Raw genomic sequence first — 24,738 nt, 5'->3', positions numbered from 1 at the left:
CACCCTCGGGCACCACGTCCTGTGCACTGGACTCCACCCCCCACCAAACCAAACCGCGTCATAAGAAAACACACTGCTTTACAGTAAGGCTCTGTACACAGTTTCTCAATCTTTCGTATTTCCCTGATCTTTCATTTCGTGGTTTTATTACTTATTGGAGTTGCTTGCTGATAAATTTTAGGTGACTTTCCGTCTTTACTTACTATAAATGCAGCTTCAGTAAACAGCCCTGTAAGCATATTAAGGAAATACATCTACAGCATTAAGTATTAAGTCACTCTAAAACACAGGCTGTGCAAATGTATGCTCCAAGTGTATAAATGCAGTAACAGCTACATTTAACTTCAAAAATTAAACTTGTATTACAATCATTTTAACCACTTATAGGGAAACCAAACAAAAATTCACCTTGATCCTGGCCAGTGTTCTCAGTGGTTAAGCATTGGTCTGCCCACCAAAGGGCCATGGGTTCAATTCCCAGGCAAGGGCATTGGGTTGGGGTTTTGATCCCTGGCCCCCATCAGGTGTGTGTGGGAGGCAACCAATCGATGTATATCTCTCACTTCTCTCTTCCTCCCCGCCAATCCCTCCCTCCCTCCTTCCACTCTCTCTAAAAATCAATGGAAAAATTATCCTTCGGTGAGAACAAAAAATAAATAAAAATAAAAATAAATAAAAACAAAAACTCACCTCGTCCACTCCCACCTCTGCTTTGGTAAATGTCGCCATTGCCTGGAAGACATGGTTTTGCAGATGCTTTAGAGAAAGCACTCCCCCTCCAGCGCATGCACCACAGAGCAATTTCTAATCAGACCCTGAGCACGTTCTCGGGACTCCTAGTCCCTCGACCATCCACCTCTGAAGTCTACAGTTCATCTAAACCTTTTTCTCATCCGAATGTTTCCTTTAAAAACTTCAATTTTTAGATCCCACTTCTAGGAATATACCCCAAGTACTCAGAAACACCCATTAGAAAGAATGTATGCACCCCTACGTTCATAGCTAAGATTTGGAAACAGCCTAAGTGACCATCAACAGATGAGTGGATTAAAAACTATGGTACATCTATATAATGGAATACTACGCTGCTATAAAAAAGAAAGAACTCTTACCATTGCAACGGCAGGGATGGACCTAGAGAGCATTATGCTAAGCGAAATAAGCCAGTTGGAGAAAGACAAATACCACATGAACTCCTCATTTGTGGACTCTAATGACCAACGTAAACTGATGAACAAAAATAGACCCAGAGACAGAGAAGCATCGAACAGACAGTCCGACCCCAGAGGGAAGGCAGGGGAGGGTGAAGGGGGGAGAGATCAACCATGAACTCACATGCATAGATGCATGACCCAAGGACACAGCCAGTGGTGGTGCAGGCTGGGGAGAGGGCAAGGGGGGGTGGGAAAGGACATATGTAACACCTTCAACAATAAAGATTTATTAACCAAAAAAACCTTCCATTTTAGAGCAGTTTTAGATTCACAGCAAAACTGAGGGAAGATACAGGGATTTCCCATTTCCTCCTGTCCCCACGCATGCATGGCCACCCCCACTGTCAACAACCCCCCTAGGGGTGCACCTGCTACAACTGAGACCCTTCACCGACACGTCCTCACCACCCAGAGGCCAGCGCGGACATCAGGCTCACTCTGGGCTGACCACTGTGTGAGTTGGGACACACGTGGAAGGACATATCCACCACTCTGGCATCCCACAGAGCAGTTCCACTGCCCTGAGCATCCTTCATGCTCTGCCTGCTCAGCGCTCCCCACTGCCCCCTGAAACGCCACCGTGTTCCTAGGGGGTCGTGGAGCTGGGATCAGAGGCATACAGCCTTTCCAAGTGACTTCTGTCACTTAGTGATAGAGATTCAAGGTTCCTCCATATTTCCTCACAGCCTGGTACCTCATGTCGTTTGAGTGCTGAGTAATAATCCATTGTCCGCATGTACCACAGTTTATGTGCTCACATTTGAACATTATTCATCAACAACTGTGTTCTTATTTCATTTTCTCCTCAAATCCCCTAACTCAGAATCCCTTCTTTGAAACTAACGAAAAATTTATTTTCCTTCCTCTAATTAAAAGCACAATTTATAACTCAAATTAACTGGTAGATAAGAGAGAAGAAATAATTCAGTGTATAAATTCTATGAGAGGCAAAACTGTCCATGTATTTTTGCCTACAGAGCTAGAAAGCAGAAAAAATCATGAGCCAACCTAGCATACGAAAACATGTATGTTAGGGTTACTAACCCTTGAACTAAAACCGTAGGTGAATAATTAATTTTCAATAGTGAATTCTATTTCTCACCCGGGCCACTAAACGCTGGTCTCCTAGATCCAAAAAGGCCGCCAGTGCGTGGCGTCCCCTCGTCTTGCTCACACTCGCTGTCTAGATGTGTAGATGATAAAATTAGATGACTTGTTACTTTTAGGAAGTTTTAAAATCATGGGTAAAAAGAAAAAATCATGTTATAGTGCCAAAAGTTAAAAGATGTGGGTAAAATAGTTCAAAGTTAACGGGAATCACCTGAGTGTTTTTTAAGTGCTGCACACAGGATTTCTCCACAAATTATTTCCTTCAGTTACAAATTACTTCCTCAAAATGTTTATTTTCATAAAAGCATTTAGGGTCAATGATTTGTCAAAATATAATACCGGCAAGCGTTAAATCACCGCCACAAAGCAGCGCTGTGCCTGCCTGAACTTGCACAGTCCCCTTTCCTCCAGAGTGGCCCCTGGGCTCCTCCCAGGCCCCACTTTAAAAAGTGCCGCGTCACTGAGGAGCTGCACACCTAGTGCATCATCACAAACTTCCGCTCTTAGCTTCCAAAGCACTCGCCGGTCCTCCCTTAGAGACGGGCACCCCAGCAGCTTCTGAAGGCCACGCCTCAGCTCCCAGGATGACAGCTGGAGGAGGAGGCAGGAGCCACGCTGTGAAAGGCAGGCTGGGAGAGAGCCACCAGAAGGCCGCCTCCTGGTAAGGTCAGCCACGTTAGCACGGCTCCAAAGCCACAACACTGTATCACTGAAGAGCCGGGTCACACACTCGTCTGAAAAGATGCTTGCTCTCCTACATAAGCAGGATGCGTTCACATGTGTCTAAGTAATAGATGTACAATGTAGGTGACTGTGCCCCGCCCCTGTGCTGGGCCATCCTATCCTCCTCCCAACAACCTCATGGGACAGGCCTTGTCTGTATCATGTCCTCCTCACTGAACCGCACCATTTGCACCCACTACTCACTTGGACTTCCCAGGCCAAACCCTCCACGGCAACCTCGGAAGCCACCTCGTCCACCTCTTCTGGGCGGCGCCAAAGCTTCTGAGTCATTTCCATCCTGAAAGCCTAAAACAGCAACACGCACATGAACAGCACAGGACAAAGACGCTGTGGGGACACAGTTTAACTTAAGCCTTGCATCATTCAATGACTTTAAATATTTTAAGGCACGAACAAGTAGTCACTGAGAAGAAACACTATAACCTATATAATAAAAGCCTAATATGCTGTCTGGTCATCTGTTCAACCAATCAAAGCGTAATATGCTAATGATATGCTAAGGCTGCTCAGCCGTGTGCTATGATGTGCACTGACCACCAGGGGGCAGATGCTCCAACCGATAGGTTAGCTTGCTGCTGGGGTCTGGCTGATTAGGACTGAGCAAGATGGGCTGGACACACCCTGGAGCCCTCCTGTGGTCCCTCCCCGGCCCCGATCATGGACCAGTGGGGTCCCTCAGCCTGGCCTGCATGCTCTCGCAATCTGGGCTGAGGGACCACCCCCTCACCCCCCGCCTTCAAGTGCATAAATTTTGTGCACTGGGCCTCTAGTTTGACTATAAATGTTTAACCCTCCTACTATGAATAGACTTGGCTACAGTTTTTTTTAAGCCCACTACTAGCTTTGGGAATCAAAACTAAAGGTGACCATAAGGAAACAGGGTTGCTCTTAAAATCCTGAAAGTTGCCACAACTGCATCACTAACAGGATGTATACCAGTGATGGCGAACCTATGACACGCATGTCAGAGGTGACACGCGAACTCATTTTTTTGGTTAATTTTTCTGTTAAATGGTATTTAAATATATAAAATAAATATCAAAAACATAAATCTTTGTTTTACTACGGTTGCAAATATCAAAAAACTTCTATATGTGACACGGCACCAGAGTTAAGTTAGGGTTTTTCAAAATGCTGACATGCCGAGCTCAAAAGGTTCGCCATCACTGATGTATACAGTTGGCAGAGATTAAATAAATCTGGGCCTCTATTTGCTCCTATAAGAAAGAGCAAACATGATACTCAAAGCACAGAAATGTAGGCACACACACAGTGTAACTTCCTGTTATAAATAATACATTTTTAACTCAACTGAATACAAAAAAAATCAGTAGAAACAGTTCAAGTAAAATGAGATCCCACCTATGACAGATCAAGGTCAATTCAAAACCAAGAAGCCAACTGGGTAGGAAATGTTTAAATCGTGTAGTTTATGAACTTGTAACTATTTCTGGTTAAGGAAACTAATCCGTAAGAATTCTACAGGTGCTAGTTCTTGATCCTGGGTTCTGTGTGCGCTTAGAGCCTGTTTATAAAACGGGGCAGACAGTTATGCATCTGTCGCCTCCCTCCCTCACAGAGCGCTCCTCAATCCAGCCACAGGTTGCTGATCAGTACTGACACCCACCTTATTCTTCTAAGTGTTTATTTGTGCCTTTTATCTTTTAAGAAACCCTGTCAGAATTTTTCAAGAAAGCCCCTTTGATCTGCTTTTCGGCTTAACTTATTTCATTGCTTGTGTGTATAAAAAGAACATATAAAACATACGCATGTTTAAAATAAATACATTAAAATGAAAACCTACAGACTCATTACCCTGTTTAAAACAGTCCCCGGTACCTTTGCCCCATAATGCATCACTTCTTCCCTGGGGCGGCCCCAGTACTGAGTGGTTTTTCATTTCCTTGCTCTTGTTTTAATTTTACCAACTCTGTACTTCTCTTTGCTCAAGGCATGGTTTAGTTTTGTTTTGAGCTCTATATAATGGGAACATACTTAAACATACTCGTCATGCTTTTCTTATTCACCTGTTTGGCCGCTGTGTGAAACTGAACTCCCTTTACTGCTGAACAGCGCTCCGTGGTATGCTCCTATTTCATTCGTGTCTGGTGTCTTTCTTACTCCTCGGGTGAACGTGCCTCCTCCTTTCCTTAAGTTGAACATCCATCTAATTTCTCCTCTAATGGATGCATTTAAGATGGTAACATTTCCTCTAAAAAGCCGGCTGTGTTAGCTATGTCCTGTAAGTTCTGACATGTTTTTACTGTCACCCTGCTCTATACTTCATTGTTTCCATGGGAACCATTATGCATAAACTGAGAAATTCAGTTCCCAAACTGCAAGGGTGAGGCTTTTTGATACTGCTTCCTACTTTTATTGTTCTTTAACAAGGCGGCATGGCCTTGATATAAATCCTATGCTGAGCTTTGAAACTTCCCTTTGGCCTTAACAGATGGTCCAATTCTACGTCTTTTCCATATACTGGATGGGAAACAGCATGTAACCTGTCCTTTTGGGGGATATTACTCCACACAGAAATATGAAATCAAGCCTAGTAACTGATGCTCAAATCTTCTATTGTCTCACTCCTTTCCATTCTGCTCAGTCTGTCAGTTTCTGAAGAAAAAACGGCCTAAATCTAGAATTAAGGGTTTAATTGGGATTTGCAAAATTTTCTAATAGTTACTTCTATTTTTGCTGTATATACAGAATATGCTGTTAGATTGAAACCATGCTCAGAACTGTAACGTCTTCCCAGTGAGCATGCCTTGTATCAGTATTTATCACTAATATGCAAGTCTTTTATCTCCTATTTCTGTATCAGCTTCTTTTGGCTAATACTGACACTTTTTCTCCTTGTTTTTGGTTTTGCATTAAAATATATTCATGTATATTGTGACTATCGACATATGGATTTTTATTTCTACATCTTAGTGTTTTTAACTGAGTTTCAATGCTTTTTGTGCTTTTTTGTCCTATTAGATTTCCCCAGTTACTGTATTTTATTTTATGCTTTTACTGATATCCTTTCATTTCACCACAAATACTTAAATATTTAAGTACTAGGGGCCCGGTGCACGAAATTCGTGCACTGGGTGTGGGGCGGGGGGGAGTGTCCCTCAGCCCAGCCTGCCCCCTCTCACATACTGGGAGCCCTCAGGCGTTGACCCCCATCACTCTCCAATCGCAGGATCGGCCCCTTGCCCAGGCCTGACGCCTCTGGCCTAGGCATCCGGCCCGGGCAGCGGGGACCCACAGCTGCAGCGGCCCCGCGATCTTGGGCTTCGCTTTAGGCCCAGGCAAGGGGCCCCTAGCTCCTGGGACTGCCAGCTTCGACCGTGCCCAGCTCCCATCGCTGGCTCCACCCCTACTTCCTGCTATCACTGGCCAGGGCGGAAAAGGCACCTGATTCTCCAATCATGGCTGGGGGGCAGGGCAAAGGCGGCCCCAGGGCCGCCTTTGCCCTGCCCCCCAGCTCTTAGCTCCCCCCTGGGTTTCCGATCACTGTCAGTGGCAGGGGGCTTCTTCCTGCTTTCCCTTTCGCCTCCCTGCATTGTGCCTACATATGCAAATTAACCGCCATCTTGTTGGCAGTTAACTGCCAATCTTAGTTGGGAGTTAATTTGCATATAGCCCTGATTAGCCAATGAAAAGGGTATCGTCGTACGCCAATTACCATTTTTCTCTTTTATTAGTGTAGATTATAAACCTAGACTCCTTCCTCCAAAGCCCTGTCCTTCTATTGGATTTCCTCCACCAGGAAGTTATATGTTTATTTATCCTTTTTCTAATCACCCTTCAATTCTTTCATATTTTAGAAATCTTTAAATTATTTTCCATCTATTCTCCTTCCTACTGAGCAGGCAAAAAACAAACAAACAAAAAACCCACACACAAAAAAACAAGTCTTTGCTAGTATTTTAGTTCTTTCTTGTTTCTGAAACCCTCTAAGTTAATTATCATTATCATCAGCTTATATTAGGCTTACCAATTTTTAAATGTTTATTTATTTATTTGAGGCCAGGTACACAAAATTCATGCCCTTGGGGGGCAGGGGACCCCCCTCAGCCCAGCCTGCGTCCTCTCGCAGTCCAGGACCCCTTGGCGGATGTCCAACTGCCAGCTTAGGCCCACTCCCCATGGGAATCAGACATCCTTAGTGTTGCCGCGGAGGCGGGAGAGGCTCCCGCCACCGCTGCTGCACTCGCCAGCCGTGAGCCTGGCTTCTGGCTGAGCGGTGCTCCCCCTGTGGGAACACACTAACCACCAGGGGTCAGCTCCTGTGTTGAGCATCTGCCCCCTGGTGGTCAGTGCATGTCATAGCGACTGGTCATTCCGCCATTTGGTCGATTTGCATTATTAGGCTTATGTTGGCTCACCATTGCTTTCTACTCCTTTCTTCCTGCTCAGTCCCTTCTTACTAACCTAGACAACTTAGTATTTCTTTCCTCAATGGCCTGAGTACTGAATGCGGTCTTTGTATGCATGGTACTGTTTCTCTCCGGCACCTGAATTGCACGAGCTCATCCACCTGAGCTCGGACCTCTTCTCCAGTGGCACCTGATCCTACTATCCTCTCACCTGCCTTCACCACAAAAACACTTCTGCTCTCAACCTACTGATCTTCTTCAGGTGGATCTTTCCCCCCTGGTAGTTCGAGTTTTTTATCTTGGTAATATTGTAATTTCAACACATGTGCAGGGTGTGATTATGTTTTTATTTGATTTGCTCAGGACTCATGTGCCTCTTTAAACTGGAAAAGTCTCATCTGTTCTCTTCCTCCCTCTCCTTCCCCCTTCCCCCGCCTCTTTTCTGCTCTCTCCTCAGCTGTGCAGGCACATGTTGGAATAAGAGGGCTTCTCAGTCTGTCTTCCAAGTCTGGTAACAGCTTTCAGGTTTTTTAAATTTAGAGAATTTCCTCCTCCCATCTATCTTTGGGTTCATTGGTTCTAGTCATCTATGTTTAATATGATTAATCGAGCCATCATCCCCCACTCTATTCTTTCCTATAAATTCAATTTGGTGCCTTTCCAAATCCACCTTCTCTGTGGAGCCCAAGACCCTCTGATGACTCAGCATCTCTGGTGTCCACAGCTCAATGCCCAGTACAGCAGAGGCTCCGACTCTTAAGTGGATATGCATGAATAACGCCAGTTCCACGTTATATACAGAGCCTAGGAACTAGAGGTGAAAAGAGCACCGGTATTCTGCAGAATTAAAAGTCTACACAATCTTCTTTTTCAAAGGCAGGGGCAGAAACACCACATATCCTACATGGTCTTAAAAATAATAATCTTTGCCTGGCCGGCAAGGGTCAGTGGTTGAGCGTCAACCTATGGACCAGGAGGTCATGGTTGATTACAGGTCAGGGCACAGGCCCAGGTTTGCAGGCTTGATTCCCAGTGTGGGGTGTGCAGGAGGCAGCCGATCAATGATTCTCTCTCAAAATTGACGTTTCTCTCTCTCTCTCTCCCTCTATGAAATCAATAAAAATATATTTTTTTAAATAATCTTTGTGCCAAACCGGTTTGGCTCAGTGGATAGAGCGTCAGCCTGTGGACTCAAGGGTCCCAGGTTCGATTCTGGTCGAGGGCATGTACCTTGGTTGCGGGCACATCCCCAGTGGGGGGCATGCAGGAGGCAGCTGATCGATCTCTCTCATTGATGTTTCTAACTCTCTATCCCTCTCCCTTCTTCTCTGTAAAAAATCAATAAAATATATTTTTAAAAAATAAAAAAAAATCTTTGTTAAAATAAATGTTAAAAAAGGTAAGAGTGAACTATTTTAGAAGTCAAAATATATAAACTTAGAGCTATACTTTCAATACATAAATCTTTTAAAATGTTGAAGGAAAAAATCATTAAAAGGTATAATATTAAGCTTTTCTAAAAATATAGATAGTATGCATACCAACCTATCTATATAAAAGCCTAAGCGACCATGTGACCGGTAGTTATGACATGTACTGACCACCAGGGGACAGATACTCAATGTACAGGCATGGAAACATGGAACAGACTGATGAATCTCAGAAGGAAGGGGGGAGGGGGGAGGGTAGGAAGAGATTAACCAAAGATCTTATATGCATACTAGAGGCCTGGTGCATGGATTCGTGCACGGGGGGGGGGGGGGGGTCCCTTGGCCTGGCCTGTGGGGATCGGGCCGAAACTGGCAGTCCAACATTCCCTGAGGGGTCCCAGATTGGGAGAGGGTGCAGGCCAGGCTGAGGGACCCACCGGTGCACAAATCCGTGCACTGGGCCTCTAGTGTCAAAATAAGTTCCCATCCCCCATCCTTAATAAGGCTACACTGAAATGCAGCCAGTCCAGCTTCACAAGGCAGGGCTGCCATGCAACCAGCTGACCACCTAGTGACCAGGGAAAGAATGTCCCTGAGCTGCAGCGCGAGCACCGGCAGATGTGGTCACCATGGCGTTCCTTCCACATGAGAAACTCTGATCCTAAGGAGCTTTGTGTACCTGGAACAACTTTGTACGTTCATGAGAGTCTTTCTGTGGCTTTGCTGTTGCTGTTTTAACATGTCTGCCTACAGATCATTAAGAATTAAGCATTACAACTGGTGCCATCTCACATCTGCTTCATTAAAGGCAGGATTAGCGGAGAATGGTGGAGCCCCACTAGGCCAGAACAAAAAGTCTTTTACAATTTCTTCCTCCCCTACGTCTCCGGAGATTCTATTCAGGACATGGGCCTCCCAGCTCCTCTAAACCGTGACTGACCAGGATCCACTCAGCCCGCCTGCTCTGCACTTCAAAGCACGTCCCGGGGAACCTGGGGGAATCCAGCAGAAGCGGAAAGAGGAACACCTTCTGAAGGTTCACCCACATTATCAACAGCACAGCCATGTGCCAAAGTAGTTTTCTTCAAAGGTTTGCACCACCTGAATTTGCCTTTCTTTCATCTCTTCCGAAAGCAGTTTGTCAGCTGAGCATCGGCCATCAGTACAAACTGCTCCAAACCCGGCCCTTACCTCCTCTCCTGGAGAACCCCCTGCTCCGCGCCTGAGCGTCTTCCCCGAAGTTACTCGGCTCTTGAATAAAAGTTCAACATGTAAATAGCATCTAAACAGTTAACTGCAAAGACTGAATATCAAAATTTAACAGTCATCACCTGAAATTACCATAAAACTATATGTCAACTGTGATTAAAAAATAAATTACTTCAAAATTATTTTAAATAAAAATAGCACCGCCACAAGCTAAATTAGTAAGAAAAATATTTTCATAAGTTAAAATGCAAACAACTCTTAAAATACTTTAACAACAGAAATATAAAGACATTCTTCAGTCAATCCCCATACAAATCACCTACTGCAGCCAAATATTGGACGGGAAGCGTGTAAGTGAGCACCCGTGCCAAGCGCGGGCACCAGCCAGACATAGCATTTTGTGATTGTCCACTTGACTAACATGGTTTCAGAAATATCTCAACACTAGTCGTCCCAAACGTGGTCTGCAGACACTAGAAGCACATGACTGTTCTTTTATGTGTCATCCTTATGTCTGTAATTTGCCTGTTTAATAAACCTGAGACATCAGTTTTTTAAAAGACATGCACTTTTCCCCATTCTTGCTAATGAAAAAACGAGAGGATATCCTGGCTTTTCTGGCTTTAATGACGCTGTCAGGGTTTCCGAATAGATCAGAGGATCACTACACAGAAGGCTGCTTCAGAATCATCTGGGAAGTTCATTAAAAATAAATTCCCAGGACCACCCCAGAGACGCTGGCTGTGCAAGTCTCCAGGGATAGTGCTCCAGAACGGGAACAGACGAACACACTTCACCTTAGTTTCTCTTCAGCACGTACGCTAGCCTTGAAACTCTAATAGTCACTACAAAAACACTGAACTCACCTCTCCAGAATCCAGAGCTATCACCTTCTTCAAGCTTGTTATTGGGAAAACCTGTAAAAATTTAAATTAAACTTGCAAATTTCTGAGAACAATAATTACCTGTAGCTCAGTGGTGTAATAAAAACACCTTCCAGGGACGACTTGTTATGACGTCCCTTTAGAACAGGACAAAACACAGACAACTATATAGAAATACTGAAGACCTCACGTAGATTGTATTACAATTTCTCCCTTTGTCAATTTATTTTTTAATATATTTTTAAATCCTCACCCGAGGAAATATTGATTTTAGAGAGAGGAAGGGGAAAAAGGGAGAGGGTGGGGGGCGAGAGAAACATTGATGTGAGAAAGCCTCCCATACATGCCTGACCGGAACTCGAACCCACAACCTTTTGGTGTACTGGGCGACCCTGCAGTGAACCAAGCGGCCCGGACAGGGCTGCCTTGTGTCAATTTATTGAGGTTAAAATGTCAGTCAATGTTATATTACCTCAAATGTCATATACCCTTCTATATGTGCATGGGTCATACAGGGGTATATGTCAGTATCACCACCATATACTTTCTATTCAAAGTACCAAAATTTTTAAAATTTTATAAATTAACTCATAATTTCTTTATGTGCCAGAGGACAGTACAACTAAATTGTAAGCCAATATTCAGTAATTTTTCCCTTCTCAGTAACAAGAAATTTCTTGTTTATAAAATTTTTTTAATCTTTCACCACCAACCTCTGCTTTCAATTTTCTCATTCAATAAAAACCTGTGTCTAGATTTATGCATCTGTGGAGCATACAGACATGTCTCTAAAGTCAATTCTAAAAGCATCCATCAGTAATATTTGACAGCATTTTTAAATGTTGAGTCTTAATAGAATAATCTTTAGGGCAAAAATATTCAAGAAATAATATACTTTAAAATTAGTTGTAAAACAGGATGTCTGTCAATCAGTATTTAATCTAAATTATAAAATATTATAGTTTATGTAATTCAGAGACTAACCAATTACTGTTGGACAGATGTTAAGCTTATATGAAAAATGTATACATATCAAGTCACTTCACATCTCAGGTTCAACCCTAATCTAACATGGCTTCCAGCATAAAGCTCCCTGCAGCTTTAATACACAATGACAGTATTAAAGTGCCCTAGAGCCTCAGTTTCTGATTGGGTAACAAAGGTGTTTTTCTTTGAGCAGACATCTAGTTTAAAAATAAAGAGAATTCCTAAGAAAGAATGGATTGTCACAAAATCTAAGTTTTTAGTTAATTCATTGAAACACTGGCCATCTCTGAAGCCGGTTCAGAAAAGGACTGTGCTCCACTGCCCGCTGCAATGGCCCCTTTCCCGCTGTCCTCGCCCCCCCAGAGCCAAGTGCTGGCTCCAAACGCTCAGGGGAGTCGCCCAGTCACACCTCCTGGCCTTGAAGTAAACTCTACTCTTGATCTCGTTTTTAAAGGTTTGTAGGAAGAAAGTTTAATTTTCAAAGCCCTCTGCTCAACGGAAGATGGAGGCTCCGATTCACCTTGGAGGGTGGCATGGCCTCTGTCGGGGAGGGCGGGGGAGCCTTGAGGGCTTCACCTGTGGTGGGAATCCGCATGACAGGGGGCTGTAGCAAGGAGCTCGGCCAGTAAAAAAGCCACATGGACGAGCAGGCACCCCAAAGCAGCACAGACTGCTGCTCTCACCAGGACGTGGTGGCACCCCCGGGAGCGGAAATCCCTGGGAAAGGCACACTGTCCATGTGCGTCACAGGAGATACACGAGGAGCTCAAAGACGGGAGACTCGCGCTCACTCGGGCTTTGACTGCAAGAATCACAAGCAGGTGTTACCTCTGTTTCCAAAACCCTTGCCAACGCCAAAGCCACCCATCGTGGACGCGCTCTCCCTTTTATTAGACTCGCCGGCATCTGAAAGAGTTCAGAGAACAATTCTCTAGCATGTAACTGTGAGCATGGACAACAATTCTCTAATATGTAACTGTGAGCATGGACAACAATTCTCTAACATGTAACTGTGAGCATGGACAACAATTCTCTAACATGTAACTGTGAGCATGGACAACAATTCTCTAATATGTAACTGTGAGCATGGACAACAATTCTCTAACATGTAACTGTGAGCATGGACAACAATTCTCTAACATGTAACTGTGAGCATGGACAACAATTCTCTAACATGTAACTGTGAGCATGGACAACAATTCTCTAGCATGTAACTGTGAGCATGGACAACAATTCTCTAACATGTAACTGTGAGCATGGACAACAATTCTCTAACATGTAACTGTGAGCATGGACAACAATTCTCTAGCATGTAACTGTGAGCATGGACAACAATTCTCTAACATGTAACTGTGAGCATGGACAACAATTCTCTAACATGTAACTGTGAGCATGGACAACAATTCTCTAGCATGTAACTGTGAGCATGGACAACAATTCTCTAATATGTAACTGTGAGCATGGACAACAATTCTCTAACATGTAACTGTGAGCATGGACAACAATTCTCTAACATGTAACTGTGAGCATGGACAACAATTCTCTAGCATGTAACTGTGAGCATGGACAACAATTCTCTAACATGTAACTGTGAGCATGGACAACAATTCTCTAGCATGTAACTGTGAGCATGGACAACAATTCTCTAATATGTAACTGTGAGCATGGACAACAATTCTCTAACATGTAACTGTGAGCATGGACAACAATTCTCTAACATGTAACTGTGAGCATGGACAACAATTCTCTAGCATGTAACTGTGAGCATGGACAACAATTCTCTAGCATGTAACTGTGAGCATGGACAACAATTCTCTAACATGTAACTGTGAGCATGGACAACAATTCTCCAGCATGTAACTGTGAGCATGGAGAACAATTCTCTAGCATGTAACTGTGAGCATAGAGAACAATTCTCTAACATGTAACTGTGAGCATGGACAACAATTCTCTAGCATGTAACTGTGAGCATGGAGAACAATTCTCTAGCATGTAACTGTGAGCATGGAGAACAATTCTTTAGCATGTAACTGTGAGCATGGAGAACAATTCTTTAGCATGTAACTGTGAGCATGGAGAACAATTCTCTAGCATGTAACTGTGAGCATGGAGTACAATTCTTAGGATGTAACTGTAAGCATGGAGTACAATCCTTAGCCTGTAACTGTGAGCATGTCATAAAAGCAGAGGTCCGAAGAATCTGGGAGACTTTCAGCTATAGGGAGAGAGAAGTATAGCAGTTTATAAGATGTAATTAACATACCCCCAACTTATTTTAAAAATTCTTACATTATGACATCAAGGTAAAAACATAAACATACCACTGAAATATAGTGCTAGACTAGTTATTTTCCTAGTGACCTTTGTTCAGAAAATTCAACTTTTTAAAAAAATATTTTTACTGTTTCAGAGAGGAAGGAAGAGGGAGCAAGAACTAGAAACACCAACGATGAAAGAGAATCATTGATCAGCTGCCTCCTGCATGCCCCCTACTAGGGATCGAGCTCACCACCCAGGATGTGCCCTTGACCGGAATCAAACCTCAGTCTGCAGGCCGACGCTCTATCCACTGAGCCAAACCTTCTGACTTTCTGTATAGAAACCTCACCTGAGAGAGAGAGCTATTGACATTATGCCCCCCCCCCGAGTGAAAGTCATTGCTACTGAAAATTTTATACTCTTGTCCTGTTTCTAAATTACTCTATTAGTAATGCATTTTTCTCCTATTTAAATCACTCCTTCTATTCTAACTGAACTCAGGAAGGGGCCACATGATAAAGAAAATAAGCTGAGTGCCCTTTGCATCTCCTCCCTGCCACAGATGTCCCCATGTTAGCCTCCTGGCCAATCAGCACCCACCACTGCAGTGCTTGCAAGTCACTCCCCACACACCCCCCCCCCTCCCACCACCACCAACTTCTAGATGCCTACATGCTGCTCCTTTGCTGTGGCGGGCCTGCTTTTCTACTGTCCCTATCAAAACTCTCTTCACTCTATAAAAGCCTCTTTCAAAGGCCACCTCTTGGTGAAGTCTCCCTTTAGCGCTCCAGTCAGAACCAACCCTTCCCCCACATGCTCAGCAACACTTCTTTCCATGTGGTTCTCTCCCACTGTATTAAGAATATCAAGGGCAGAGTTGCTATGGCAAGTAGCAGGGTTATTTAAAACAAAAAATGGTAACAGGCACCTCAGGCGGCTCAATTGCCCTGCACTCCATCCCTGGGCCTCCTGATCCTCGCCCACTGCCTCGCCATCTCAGTAGCAGCCCACACAGGGGTCAGGGGCCAAGGAAACTCCAAAGCCACAGGCAAAACTGTGTCTGAGCCACCGTCAGCACTCTCACCAGAATCTGAAGATGCGCGTGATTCAAGAAGGTGAGGCTGTTCAGACCCTGCTTCACAGAACAGGAAAAGCGAACCAGTTACGTTCGCTTTAAGCGATTAAGAGTCCATTTCAGAAACACATTCCTAGCTCTACAAGTTCTGAGGGGAAATAACATGGACACGGAAACTAGCTAAGAAGTCAGACGAATCTTAAGGGGAAGAAGCCCCTTGAGTGTGGCTCTTCCACAAAATACCACGTGCGGGCGCGCACGTACAGTGCGATTGAAACTTCGTGGCCACACTCAAGGGGCCAAAGAGCCGCATGTGGCTCGCGAGCCACAGTTTGCCAAACACTGACACAGGCTTAAAAAACAGAATATATATATGCATCTTTAAAGAATAAATTATATCCATTAGTAGCAGGAACATGTCAAAATATAAAGTTCACATTTGTGTTAACTGTATCTAAACAAGAAATTAAGTTTTCCAAACATCAAATGAAACACCGCACACATCAACTTCTAGTTTCCAATGAATAAAAATATCTAGAAATATCCAGTTTTTCAAATAGCTAATAAGTTCAATAGGTGTTATGTGTATTTAAAACTGCCAATTAGCCCTAGCTTATGATAGTCCATAAAAAATAGTCACATGTATTTTTAAATATATTTGAGGTCCTAATATTTTATTTCACTATAAAAAACCATAGTGCAGAATATTTTCAGCATTTTATTATCAAATCTAAAGATGGACTGTGGGAAGGTTGTGTCATTATTTATCAGATCAAGTTCTAAAAGTAAAAAAAAATGTCAAACTTTGGAAAATAACCTCTGACTACAAATGAGATGACAGAAATGCTCCCATGCGGCCTTTCCCTGGGAAACAGAGCTGAAGGAGCTCCTTCCCGCCCTGCCTCTGAAGCCTTCCACTTTCCACGCCAGCTGCTGGGAATCAATCATCTAAACACATGAAGCAGGCGCTCTGTGAAGCAACTATCTTGAACCAATCTGTCTAAGCAATTAAACTATGTCCTACTTGGCCAAAAAGTAAAAGCAGGAAAAGGAACAACGGCATTTGGAAAATGACGACTCCATTATCCCAGCAGAATCTACTGTCCACCAGTCAGAGCAGACTCGGCTTCGCACTGAACAGCCAGACCAGCCTCACTCGGCCGCTGTGCACAGCGGACAAGGTCAAGGTAAGACAAAGCCCCTTACCTCTGTTTCCCAAACTCCTCCCAGAGGCAAATCCACTTCTCATGAAATGATCTCTTCGAGAAGGTCCATCATCCATTTCTAAAGCAAATAACATTATGAAGAGAGTCAAAATAGCAAGTATCTTGGTGGTATGCAAACTTCACACCCTTTCAACGTACCCACTCGCATGGCAAAGGAGGAATTGTAATTAGGAATGAAAAAGATGGCTGCCGGGTGGAAAATGGGCTATGAGTAAGAGCAAGCAGCTCTCGCAAACAAGATAAATGGTGACTCCACTGCAAGCGCTTCACCTTTACAGGCCCAAGTCCTGCTCGCTCATGTCAGGGACCCTGGCAAGCCCCTAGCAGCCTGACAGCCAAACATGCAGCGTCCAGGTCGGGCAAAGGTTTTTGGTGGTTTTTCCCCTTTATTGTTGAGTATTACCGATGTCCTCCTTTTCCCCCCCATTGCTCCCCTCCACTCAGTTCCTGCCCCACCCCACTGTGTCCATGGGCTATGCATATCTATACTGATAAAAGGGTAATATGCTCATTAGACTGGAAAACCTCCCAGGGGACCTTCCGGACAAAGCCATAGTGGTGGGGCCCAGGCAGAGACGGTTGGGGGCAATCAGGCCAGCAGGGGAGCAGTTGGAGGCAAACAGGCCAGTGGGGGGGGGGGGCAGTTGGGAGCGAGCAGGCTGGATTGGGCCTAAACCAGCAGTCGGACATCCTCCGAGGGGTCCCAGATTGGAGAGGGTGCAGGCCGGGCTGAAGGACACCCGCCCCCCCTGCACGAATTTTGTGCACCATGCCACTAGTCTATACTAATAGAAGGGTAATATGCTAATTAGACTGGGAGACCGTTCCGGACAAAGCCATGGTGGTGGGACCAAGGCAGAGACGGTTGGGGGCGAGCAGGCCGGTGGGGGGGGGGGGGCAGTTGGGGATGATCAGGCAGGCAGGGGGGCAGTTGGGGGTCAGCAGGCAGAGTGGTTAGGGGCAATCAGACAGGCAGGCAAGCTGTTAGGAGCCAGCGGTCCCAGATGGTGAGAGGGATGTCTGACTGCCAGTTTAGGCCTGATCCCACAGGCTGGTAGCCCCACAGATTGCCCCTGATCGCTGGTCAGGCCTAGGGACCCTACCCTATATATTGGGAACAGTCTCTTAGATTTAAAAATTAAAACCTGACAAGGCTGCTCTAACACTGAAAAAAACAGGATGATGCAACAATGACATGCCTGGACTCTGACTTGCACATGTTGTGGTCAGCCCTGATTCAGACACTTATAACTGTGTGACAAAGCCAATTACTTAACTTCCCTCTGCTTCAGTTTTTCCGCCCATAAGATGGGAAAAATGGTACTATTGCCTCAGAAGGATCTTGTTATGTAGTAATTTTTATAATCAGGGCAAAAAAATGTAGCTCCCCATACAACAGCAAGATGCCTTTCACCTATATGAAAAGTATGGTCACTGGTACACGCAGCGTCCTGGATTGCGAGAGGGATGTCCGACTGCCAATATAGGCCTGACATCCCCCGACGGGTCCCGGATTGTGAGAGGGCACAGGCCAGGCTGAGGGACCTCCCCCGCCCCCATGCACGAATTTTGTGCACCAGGCCTCTAGTATGCTTATGAATTCTTTGGTCAATCTCTTCCCACCCCTTTTTCCTCTGAGATTCCTCAGTCTGTTCCATGCTTCTATGCCTCTGGTTCTATTTTAATCATCAGTTTATTGTGTTCCTTAGATTCCACATGTAAGTGAGATGATGTGGTATTTGTCTTTCTCTGGCTGGCTTATTTTGCTTAGCATAACACTCTCTCGGTCCCCCTGCTGTCTCAAAGGGGAATAAATCCTTCTTTTTACAGCTGCATGGTATGTCACAGTGTAGATGTACCACAGCTTTTCTGTCCACTCATCTACTGATGAGCACTTGGGCTGTTTCCAGGTCTTAGCTGTTGTAAATGGCACTGTTATGAGCCTAGGGGTGCATACGTTCTTTCTGGTTGGTGTTTTGAGACTCTTGGGCTATTCCTAGAAGTGGATGGCAAACCCCCTCTATCAAATAAAGCTGTCCATAGCACCATACTCTCTGTTCTCTCCCTTCTCTAACTGGAAGTGGCCTCCACCCCAAACTATCCCAATAAGACATTCTCACTAGGGAATCTTTAAAGCGTCTCCAGGAGCTGTCTACCAGGCAGCTCCTCATTCCCAAGGTGAAGCCCTTCACCGGACAGGACTCCTCCTTTCGGCCTAACTCATACCTGACGATGGAACTGGAGTCCTGCTGAAAGTGTCTCCATTTGCTCCAGAAGAATACCTATCCTGCAAGAAGAAAGAAAAGACTAGCTTTCTACTGTAATAAGAATGTATAATCTATTTCACAGATACTAGAAAATTTTAATAACTGGCTTTGTTCAGAGGTAGACTGTTAAGATTTCCTGGGTCACTGATGCGCCTTTATCAATTATTCCAAAATCTTCAAGTAACATTGTATGCAGAGCATATTAACCTATCACTTAGACCCTAGCCAGGCAGCTTAGCTGGTTAGAGCATCATCCCCATACGCCAAGGTTGTGGGTTCGATCCATGGTCAGGGCACATACGAGAGTCAACCAATGAATGCCTAGATCATGTGCATTCCCTCTCTAGTAGCCAAAGTATTACTGGCTGAATAGAGCACCAAAAAAGGGCTGGTTTTTTAAGTGTGAACACTCTGGCACTAAAGAACTGAAAAGCTATTACTAGATGATCTTCAGGCTGTGGATGTAATGTCCTATATACATGAAACTTATACATTTCAAGGAAAATTTTGAAACAAGACATCAAAAAATGTTTTTCAGCATAATCATTTCATCATAAACCTCAACCTTTTTCATTACCTTCAAAAAGCCAACTTCCTTCCTATTCCCCTCCAGCTACAGCACCTCTTCCCCGACCCTCCTAACACTGCTGCCTGCACCTTCCCATCCTTTCTTTCTTTTTAGATTCACATTTTATCTTTTTACTTATTACATTTTGTTTTGGTTTTATTTTCCATTCTTTCTTTGAGCCCCAAGCCTGGCCTCCAGCTTCACTCCGCAGGGAACATGCCTCCAGTGAGGAAGTGAGGCAGTGCGAGCAGTGCCCCGCTTCCTCCAGAGGCGCCCTCAGCAGCATCTGAAACGAGTTTCTCCCTCGGACAACCACCTCCGGGCTTGAGGAGCAGACCGCCCTGGCTACTGCCTTCGGCCGCCTCCTCAGTCCCTTTGGCCAGCTCCTCCCCTCCAGCCTTTGAGGTTGGAGTGCCCTGAGCTCGCAGCAGATCCCTCTAAGTTTTACTCTATTGAACTCTACCCAATCGCATACCTTTAAGTCCCATTAACATGCAGATAATTCCCAGTTTTATATCCGTAGTCTGATCCCTCGCCTAAGCAACCAATTCATATAGTGACTGGCATCCTTACTAATGTGTGTCACAGGCATCTCAAATTGAACAGAATAGAGAGTTCTTAAAACATTTTTCCTCCCAAACTTGTCCATCTTCCATAGATTCCCTCAGCAAATGACATCACTCAGGAAATCCACACTCACCTCCTCATTTCACAATCTTCAATCCTACATGCAGAACTTTTTCCAGATACGGTAACACTGACAAGTTTCTGGGACTAGGAATTGGTATCTTGTACTTACAAGAGAAAGGCAAAGGGCGCTGAAAGGACCCAGAGCAGACCCCAGGCAGACGGAGCAGACAGAGATGCAGCCACCAGAGCTGGAGGGGCCATGGGTTCTCTCCGGCAGCCTCCCGGGCACACCCTGCTGACCCGACTGCTCACGTCCAGCCCCAGGCCTGGGAGAGAACCAATGTCTGTTGCCTGAAGCACTCAGCTGGGTCACCTGGCTTCAGCGCCCTAGGAACCCATACGTTGTACTGCCTCCTGGGGCCCCGATGGCCAGCTCTGCTCCTCCTAGGACCTCTGCACACGCGCTGTGGGGCTCCTCAGGCCCAGGCTGAGGCACTGTCCCAGGGAAGCTTGTCCTCTCCATTTCCTCTCCACGTGATCTTAATCCACCGTCTGTCTGTCTCTCCCTCGCCCACACGCTCTCCATCCACACACACACTTTCCCCAGAACTACTCATAGCACTTTTCACTACAATCATTCGGTTCTCAAGTGTGCTTCTTCTGTCTCCCTGTAAAACATAACATCCAGGACAGCAAGTACCTTACTTACCGTGTTTACCACTGCCTCCAGCACCTAGTAGGGCTCCATAAAATTTACTCAATGAATCACAGGTCTTGTCTTACGCTCACTTTTAGAAGACTTCGCCATTTATAACCTTTAAACCATCCATATGAATCAATTTAGAAATTTCAAAATGTTTACACATAAGAGCATATGCAACTACAAATATCCCTCAGGTGCAGCTGCAAATAATGTGTGCATTTTGATAAACACATTTCTTTTCCCCTTGTTAGTGCTCTTATTATTTTCAATCTGGAATATCATAGCTTTTTAAAGTCTTGTATCTTTTCCAAGCAAATAAGTAGTATTTCCCTCACACGGTAAGTTGTTTTTCCTCTTAAACCTGGCGAGGTTTGGACCTCAAATGCTTGTCAGGTGTGCCACTCAAATAAGCTCACAGCTGGACAACTGATGACCCTTGAAGATGCTGCCTCCAGCCCAGGTTAGTGTCCAGTGCAGCAGCTCCACGTTCCCCCGCCAGCCTGAGGGCCTTGGCAAGCACCGCTTTCATGGGATGCCCAGACTCCCTGGAATGCATCCGAGGATCACATGGCCTTGTCCCGAGGACCAGGATCTCATCTCCTAGTCTCCGTTCCACGTCAGGCAAAGCTGAGTAGGCCGCCCAGACAGGCTGACCAGGCCGGCTGCACAGGTAGTTTGCCATATAAATTTAAATTCTGAACAAAATACATCTCTCCTCCTTTGGTCTCACACAATTAAAGTCCCAAGATACAGTCACTGCCACCCTCCACCCCTTCTTCTGATTCAGCAGTGCCAGCCAGATCAGCCCCTCCGCCCCAGCTGAAGCCTGGCTCCTCCGTCAGCACCTTCCGCAGCTGCTGTGGGGAAGGAATGCCTCCCCCAGCACCATCTGACTGCAGAACTCCTACCTGAGTCCCACGTGTCCCACACAGACCCGAAGTGCAGCAAGCTGCCAGGTCTCACAAGAAAGAGCAAAGCACCTCAACATTTAGAAATAACCACCAAAGCCCAGAAACAAATGTGACTGTTGCAAGAGCTTGTAATATGTAGACCCTAGTTTCGGTGTGAAGCCCTTTTTCAAATAAAAGTAATTTCCCCAAACAAAAGCATTTAACAATCCAAATTCACAATGAGGTGATCAACCAACGACAGGCTGCAGCAGAACCACCATCAATGAGGGCAGAGTGTAGACGAGAACAGAAGCAAGGACAGAAGACTCGGGGTGCAGCTCCTCCCGGGGTCGGGCGTCCCCATCAGCTGTAACCTGCGGGCCCTCCTCCAGGAGGGCTCTCCCCATCTCTGGACCAGCTCAACCGCCGGGGCCATCTCTTTAGCCTGTAGGGTCTGAGGATGAGACGCTGCCCATCTCCCACAACTCGCCCTGTGCAGCATCCACGAGCTCCCGTGCTCTCGATTAAGAGTCACTCTTCCTCCCACATCTCGCCGATGACTAGGCCCAGAAGTTGCCAGAACTCGCCCTGGGGCTCCAGCACGCCCGCCTCCTTAGGTCTGCCAGCTCTGTGATGTCCAGGGGCCACATCTGTTTCTGCTACTTCAGAACCACAGCGTGATGTGAACAGAGAAGGTGCGGACTTTATTTTCTTATGCAAATCATTTTACAAACTTTGCTGCTCCCACTTTATAAAATTATATTTGTGGACAGACTATTTCAAGCTGTTTCCATTTGAATCCTCAGAGTATTTGCTTTCTGAATGTCCCAGCCAGCTGGCACGCAGGGACCAACGCCCGAGCACCGAGATCTCTGCCTCCCGTGCACTGGTGAGGTGACCGACTTCTCTTCACCTCCCAGCTCTCACTGTTCTGTCCTGAGGTGGTGCACTCACCTCACAATCTAGACTCGCAAAGTTCTAAGAGCTACCAGAACAGTGGCCAATTACTCAAATTTATATAAGCATGTGTCAACATTGAATCTCCGAATAGAATCCTGAGCAGCATTCAGAAAGGCTGATCACACACATGAAGATGAGACCAATTCCAGACGGTCTCAGAGCCACTATCAATTTAACAAAAGGGAAACCCAGCTGTCTCTACACATGGAAACTGGGCCTGCAAACCCATCAAAACGGTGCCTAAGAGAAACTGGGCTGCATAAAAGACCTGAGTCCTCCTACGTTAAAAATGTCATTTTAAGAAGTCCCACCTTCATCCTTAGTTTCTGCACTTTTTATTCAACCAAGGCAGGCAAAAAATCTGTTAACGGCACCACTCCCTTCGAGGCAAACAGGCCATATAACCACCAAAAAAGCCAGCACCAGGTGTTACGTTTGCAGACAAATGCAAAAATTTGACTACAAATTGGACCCACACAAATATGTATAAAGAAGCCTAAGGTAGATTTGTTAACGAAAATTATATTCAAGTCAGCACCCCCAAATCATGAAACAAGGTATGTTCCTGAATAGCACAAAGATTCGAAAAGGCTGCATTGGCGAGACCTGAGTCAGCCATACGAGACGGCAAACACCGCCTGCAATCAGCACGCACAGGGCGCTGCCTGCCGTGTGCTGTCTGAGGAAACGTAACAAGGGCCAAAGCCTGGAGGAAGGAAAGATAAACACTAGACAGGTGACGCCTAAAGTCCGCTGGAGAAGGTGTGTCTGTGCATAGAACTTTACATCCTGACACTTCCACTGAGAACTTGGGGTAGGGGAAAACAACCACAAAATGTCCTCTGACCAAGTAATTCCATTCTTGAAAACAAACAAACAAAAACCTCCCAAATTGAAACAAAGAATAAGCCTTAGATAGATATTCGTGACACTATTACAGTGAGAAGCCACCAGCGTCTTGACGCCACGCCCACAGGAAGGCCACGCCATCGCCCTCGGGTCGGTCCTGCCCAGGAAGTCGCGTGTGACCCGAAGCATCGCTGCCAGGAAACTGCGACGTGGCGGAGCAGAGTGAACGCCAGCCGCACGGTCACACCATCCGGACAGGAGCACGCCGGAGGGAGCCGGCGGAAAAGGCCCGGGAAGGTGGGCCGAGCTCCCCTGGCGCCCGCCCGCCCCAGCGACCCCCTCCCCGGGGCCGGGGCGGCGAGCGGGACTCCGCGGGCGGCTACCTTCTCCAGCACCGGCACGTAGGACGACAGGTGCGGGGTGATGATTTCCGCTTCCCAGTCTTCATCGCCCATGGTGGTCCAGCCCGTCCTCCTGGAAGCACAGACACACGGGCCTCGATGCGCTCAGAACCGCGCCCGCGGCGCACCCGACGGCCCCGCACCCGCGCTGCGCCTCCGGCCGGCGCCCACCTCCCCGCAACGCGGCGGGAAGGGGGCGAGGTCCTGGAGGCGGCACTGACCGTCCCCCTTCCCGCCCGTGGAACTGGTGGGGCCCCTGCCGCGGTGACTCGGGCAACCACCGCGTCCCCCCGACAGCCCACGCGGCCCCCCAAGCCCGACCTCCCGCGAAGGGGCTCCGGGTCCCGCCGGGGGGGGGGGGGGATCGAAGTGCTAAGCTTTGGGGGTTCTGACTGGGTTCTCCGGGGAGCGGGCCAGAGACCGGCGCCCTCGAGGGGCGGGTAAGGGGACGAGGGTCCCAAAGGAAGGCCGCGGCCCCCCCAGGGGTCAACGGGCTCTCCCGGGGCGGCCGTGCACGACCCCCGCTGCCCTCGGCCCGGACTCGCCCGGCGACTGCGGGATCCGGGGCGGAGGCGAGGCCCGCGGCATCCAACCCGTCCACCCGCCAGGGTCCGCCCGGCCCAGCCGCCCGCGTCCCCGCCGCTCACCCCTCGCCTCACCCCCCGCCGCCCGCCTGCCGCCCGGAGCCCAGGTCCTCGCGGGCGCCGCCTAAACGGCCGCACGTGCCGACGCCACGCCCACGTCAGTCAGGTGCGTGCAGCTGCGCGAAAGGCACCGGGCGCGCGCGCCGCCAGCCAATCAGCGCCGGGAGCGCGCGCGGCCCCGCCCCCCGCCTCCACCCCGCCCCCCGCGGCCGCCCACTCATCCTCGATGCCGCTGCCGTGGCCCGTTGGGCCTAAGCGGGCTCCGCGGGCCGCGGCCTCGCGTCCCTCCCTCTCGGGGCGTCCTCCGCGTGCGGAGGC

General features: G+C 46.9%; 1 protein-coding gene across 2 annotated transcripts in view; it reads right to left on the bottom strand.

Annotated features, from left to right (window-relative positions):
* Positions 1 to 23,850, bottom strand: part of DDX4 (DEAD-box helicase 4) — a 38,246-nt gene extending 14,396 nt beyond the window's left edge. Inside the window, exons 1-9 of one of the 2 annotated variants that reach the window (XM_059695041.1) lie at positions 23,759 to 23,850; positions 18,735 to 18,795; positions 16,489 to 16,566; positions 12,777 to 12,854; positions 10,944 to 10,994; positions 10,060 to 10,119; positions 3,252 to 3,353; positions 2,317 to 2,397; positions 691 to 732 (exon numbers count right to left, since the gene is read on the bottom strand). In XM_059695041.1, coding sequence (XP_059551024.1) covers positions 691 to 732; positions 2,317 to 2,397; positions 3,252 to 3,353; positions 10,060 to 10,119; positions 10,944 to 10,994; positions 12,777 to 12,854; positions 16,489 to 16,566; positions 18,735 to 18,795; positions 23,759 to 23,830 — 625 coding nt within the window. In that variant the 5' untranslated portion in view covers positions 23,831 to 23,850. The remainder of the gene's footprint in view (positions 1 to 690; positions 733 to 2,316; positions 2,398 to 3,251; positions 3,354 to 10,059; positions 10,120 to 10,943; positions 10,995 to 12,776; positions 12,855 to 16,488; positions 16,567 to 18,734; positions 18,796 to 23,758) is intronic. The other variant, XM_059695040.1, reaches the window with a different exon arrangement.
* Between the last annotated feature and the right edge of the window lie 888 nt (positions 23,851 to 24,738).

The sequence above is a fragment of the Myotis daubentonii genome, chromosome 4 (genome assembly GCF_963259705.1).
Source record: "Myotis daubentonii chromosome 4, mMyoDau2.1, whole genome shotgun sequence".
NCBI classification, from domain to species: Eukaryota; Metazoa; Chordata; class Mammalia; order Chiroptera; family Vespertilionidae; genus Myotis; species Myotis daubentonii.
The sequence above is the reverse complement of the archived record's forward strand: the minus strand, read 5'-3'. Positions and strand labels throughout refer to the sequence as shown.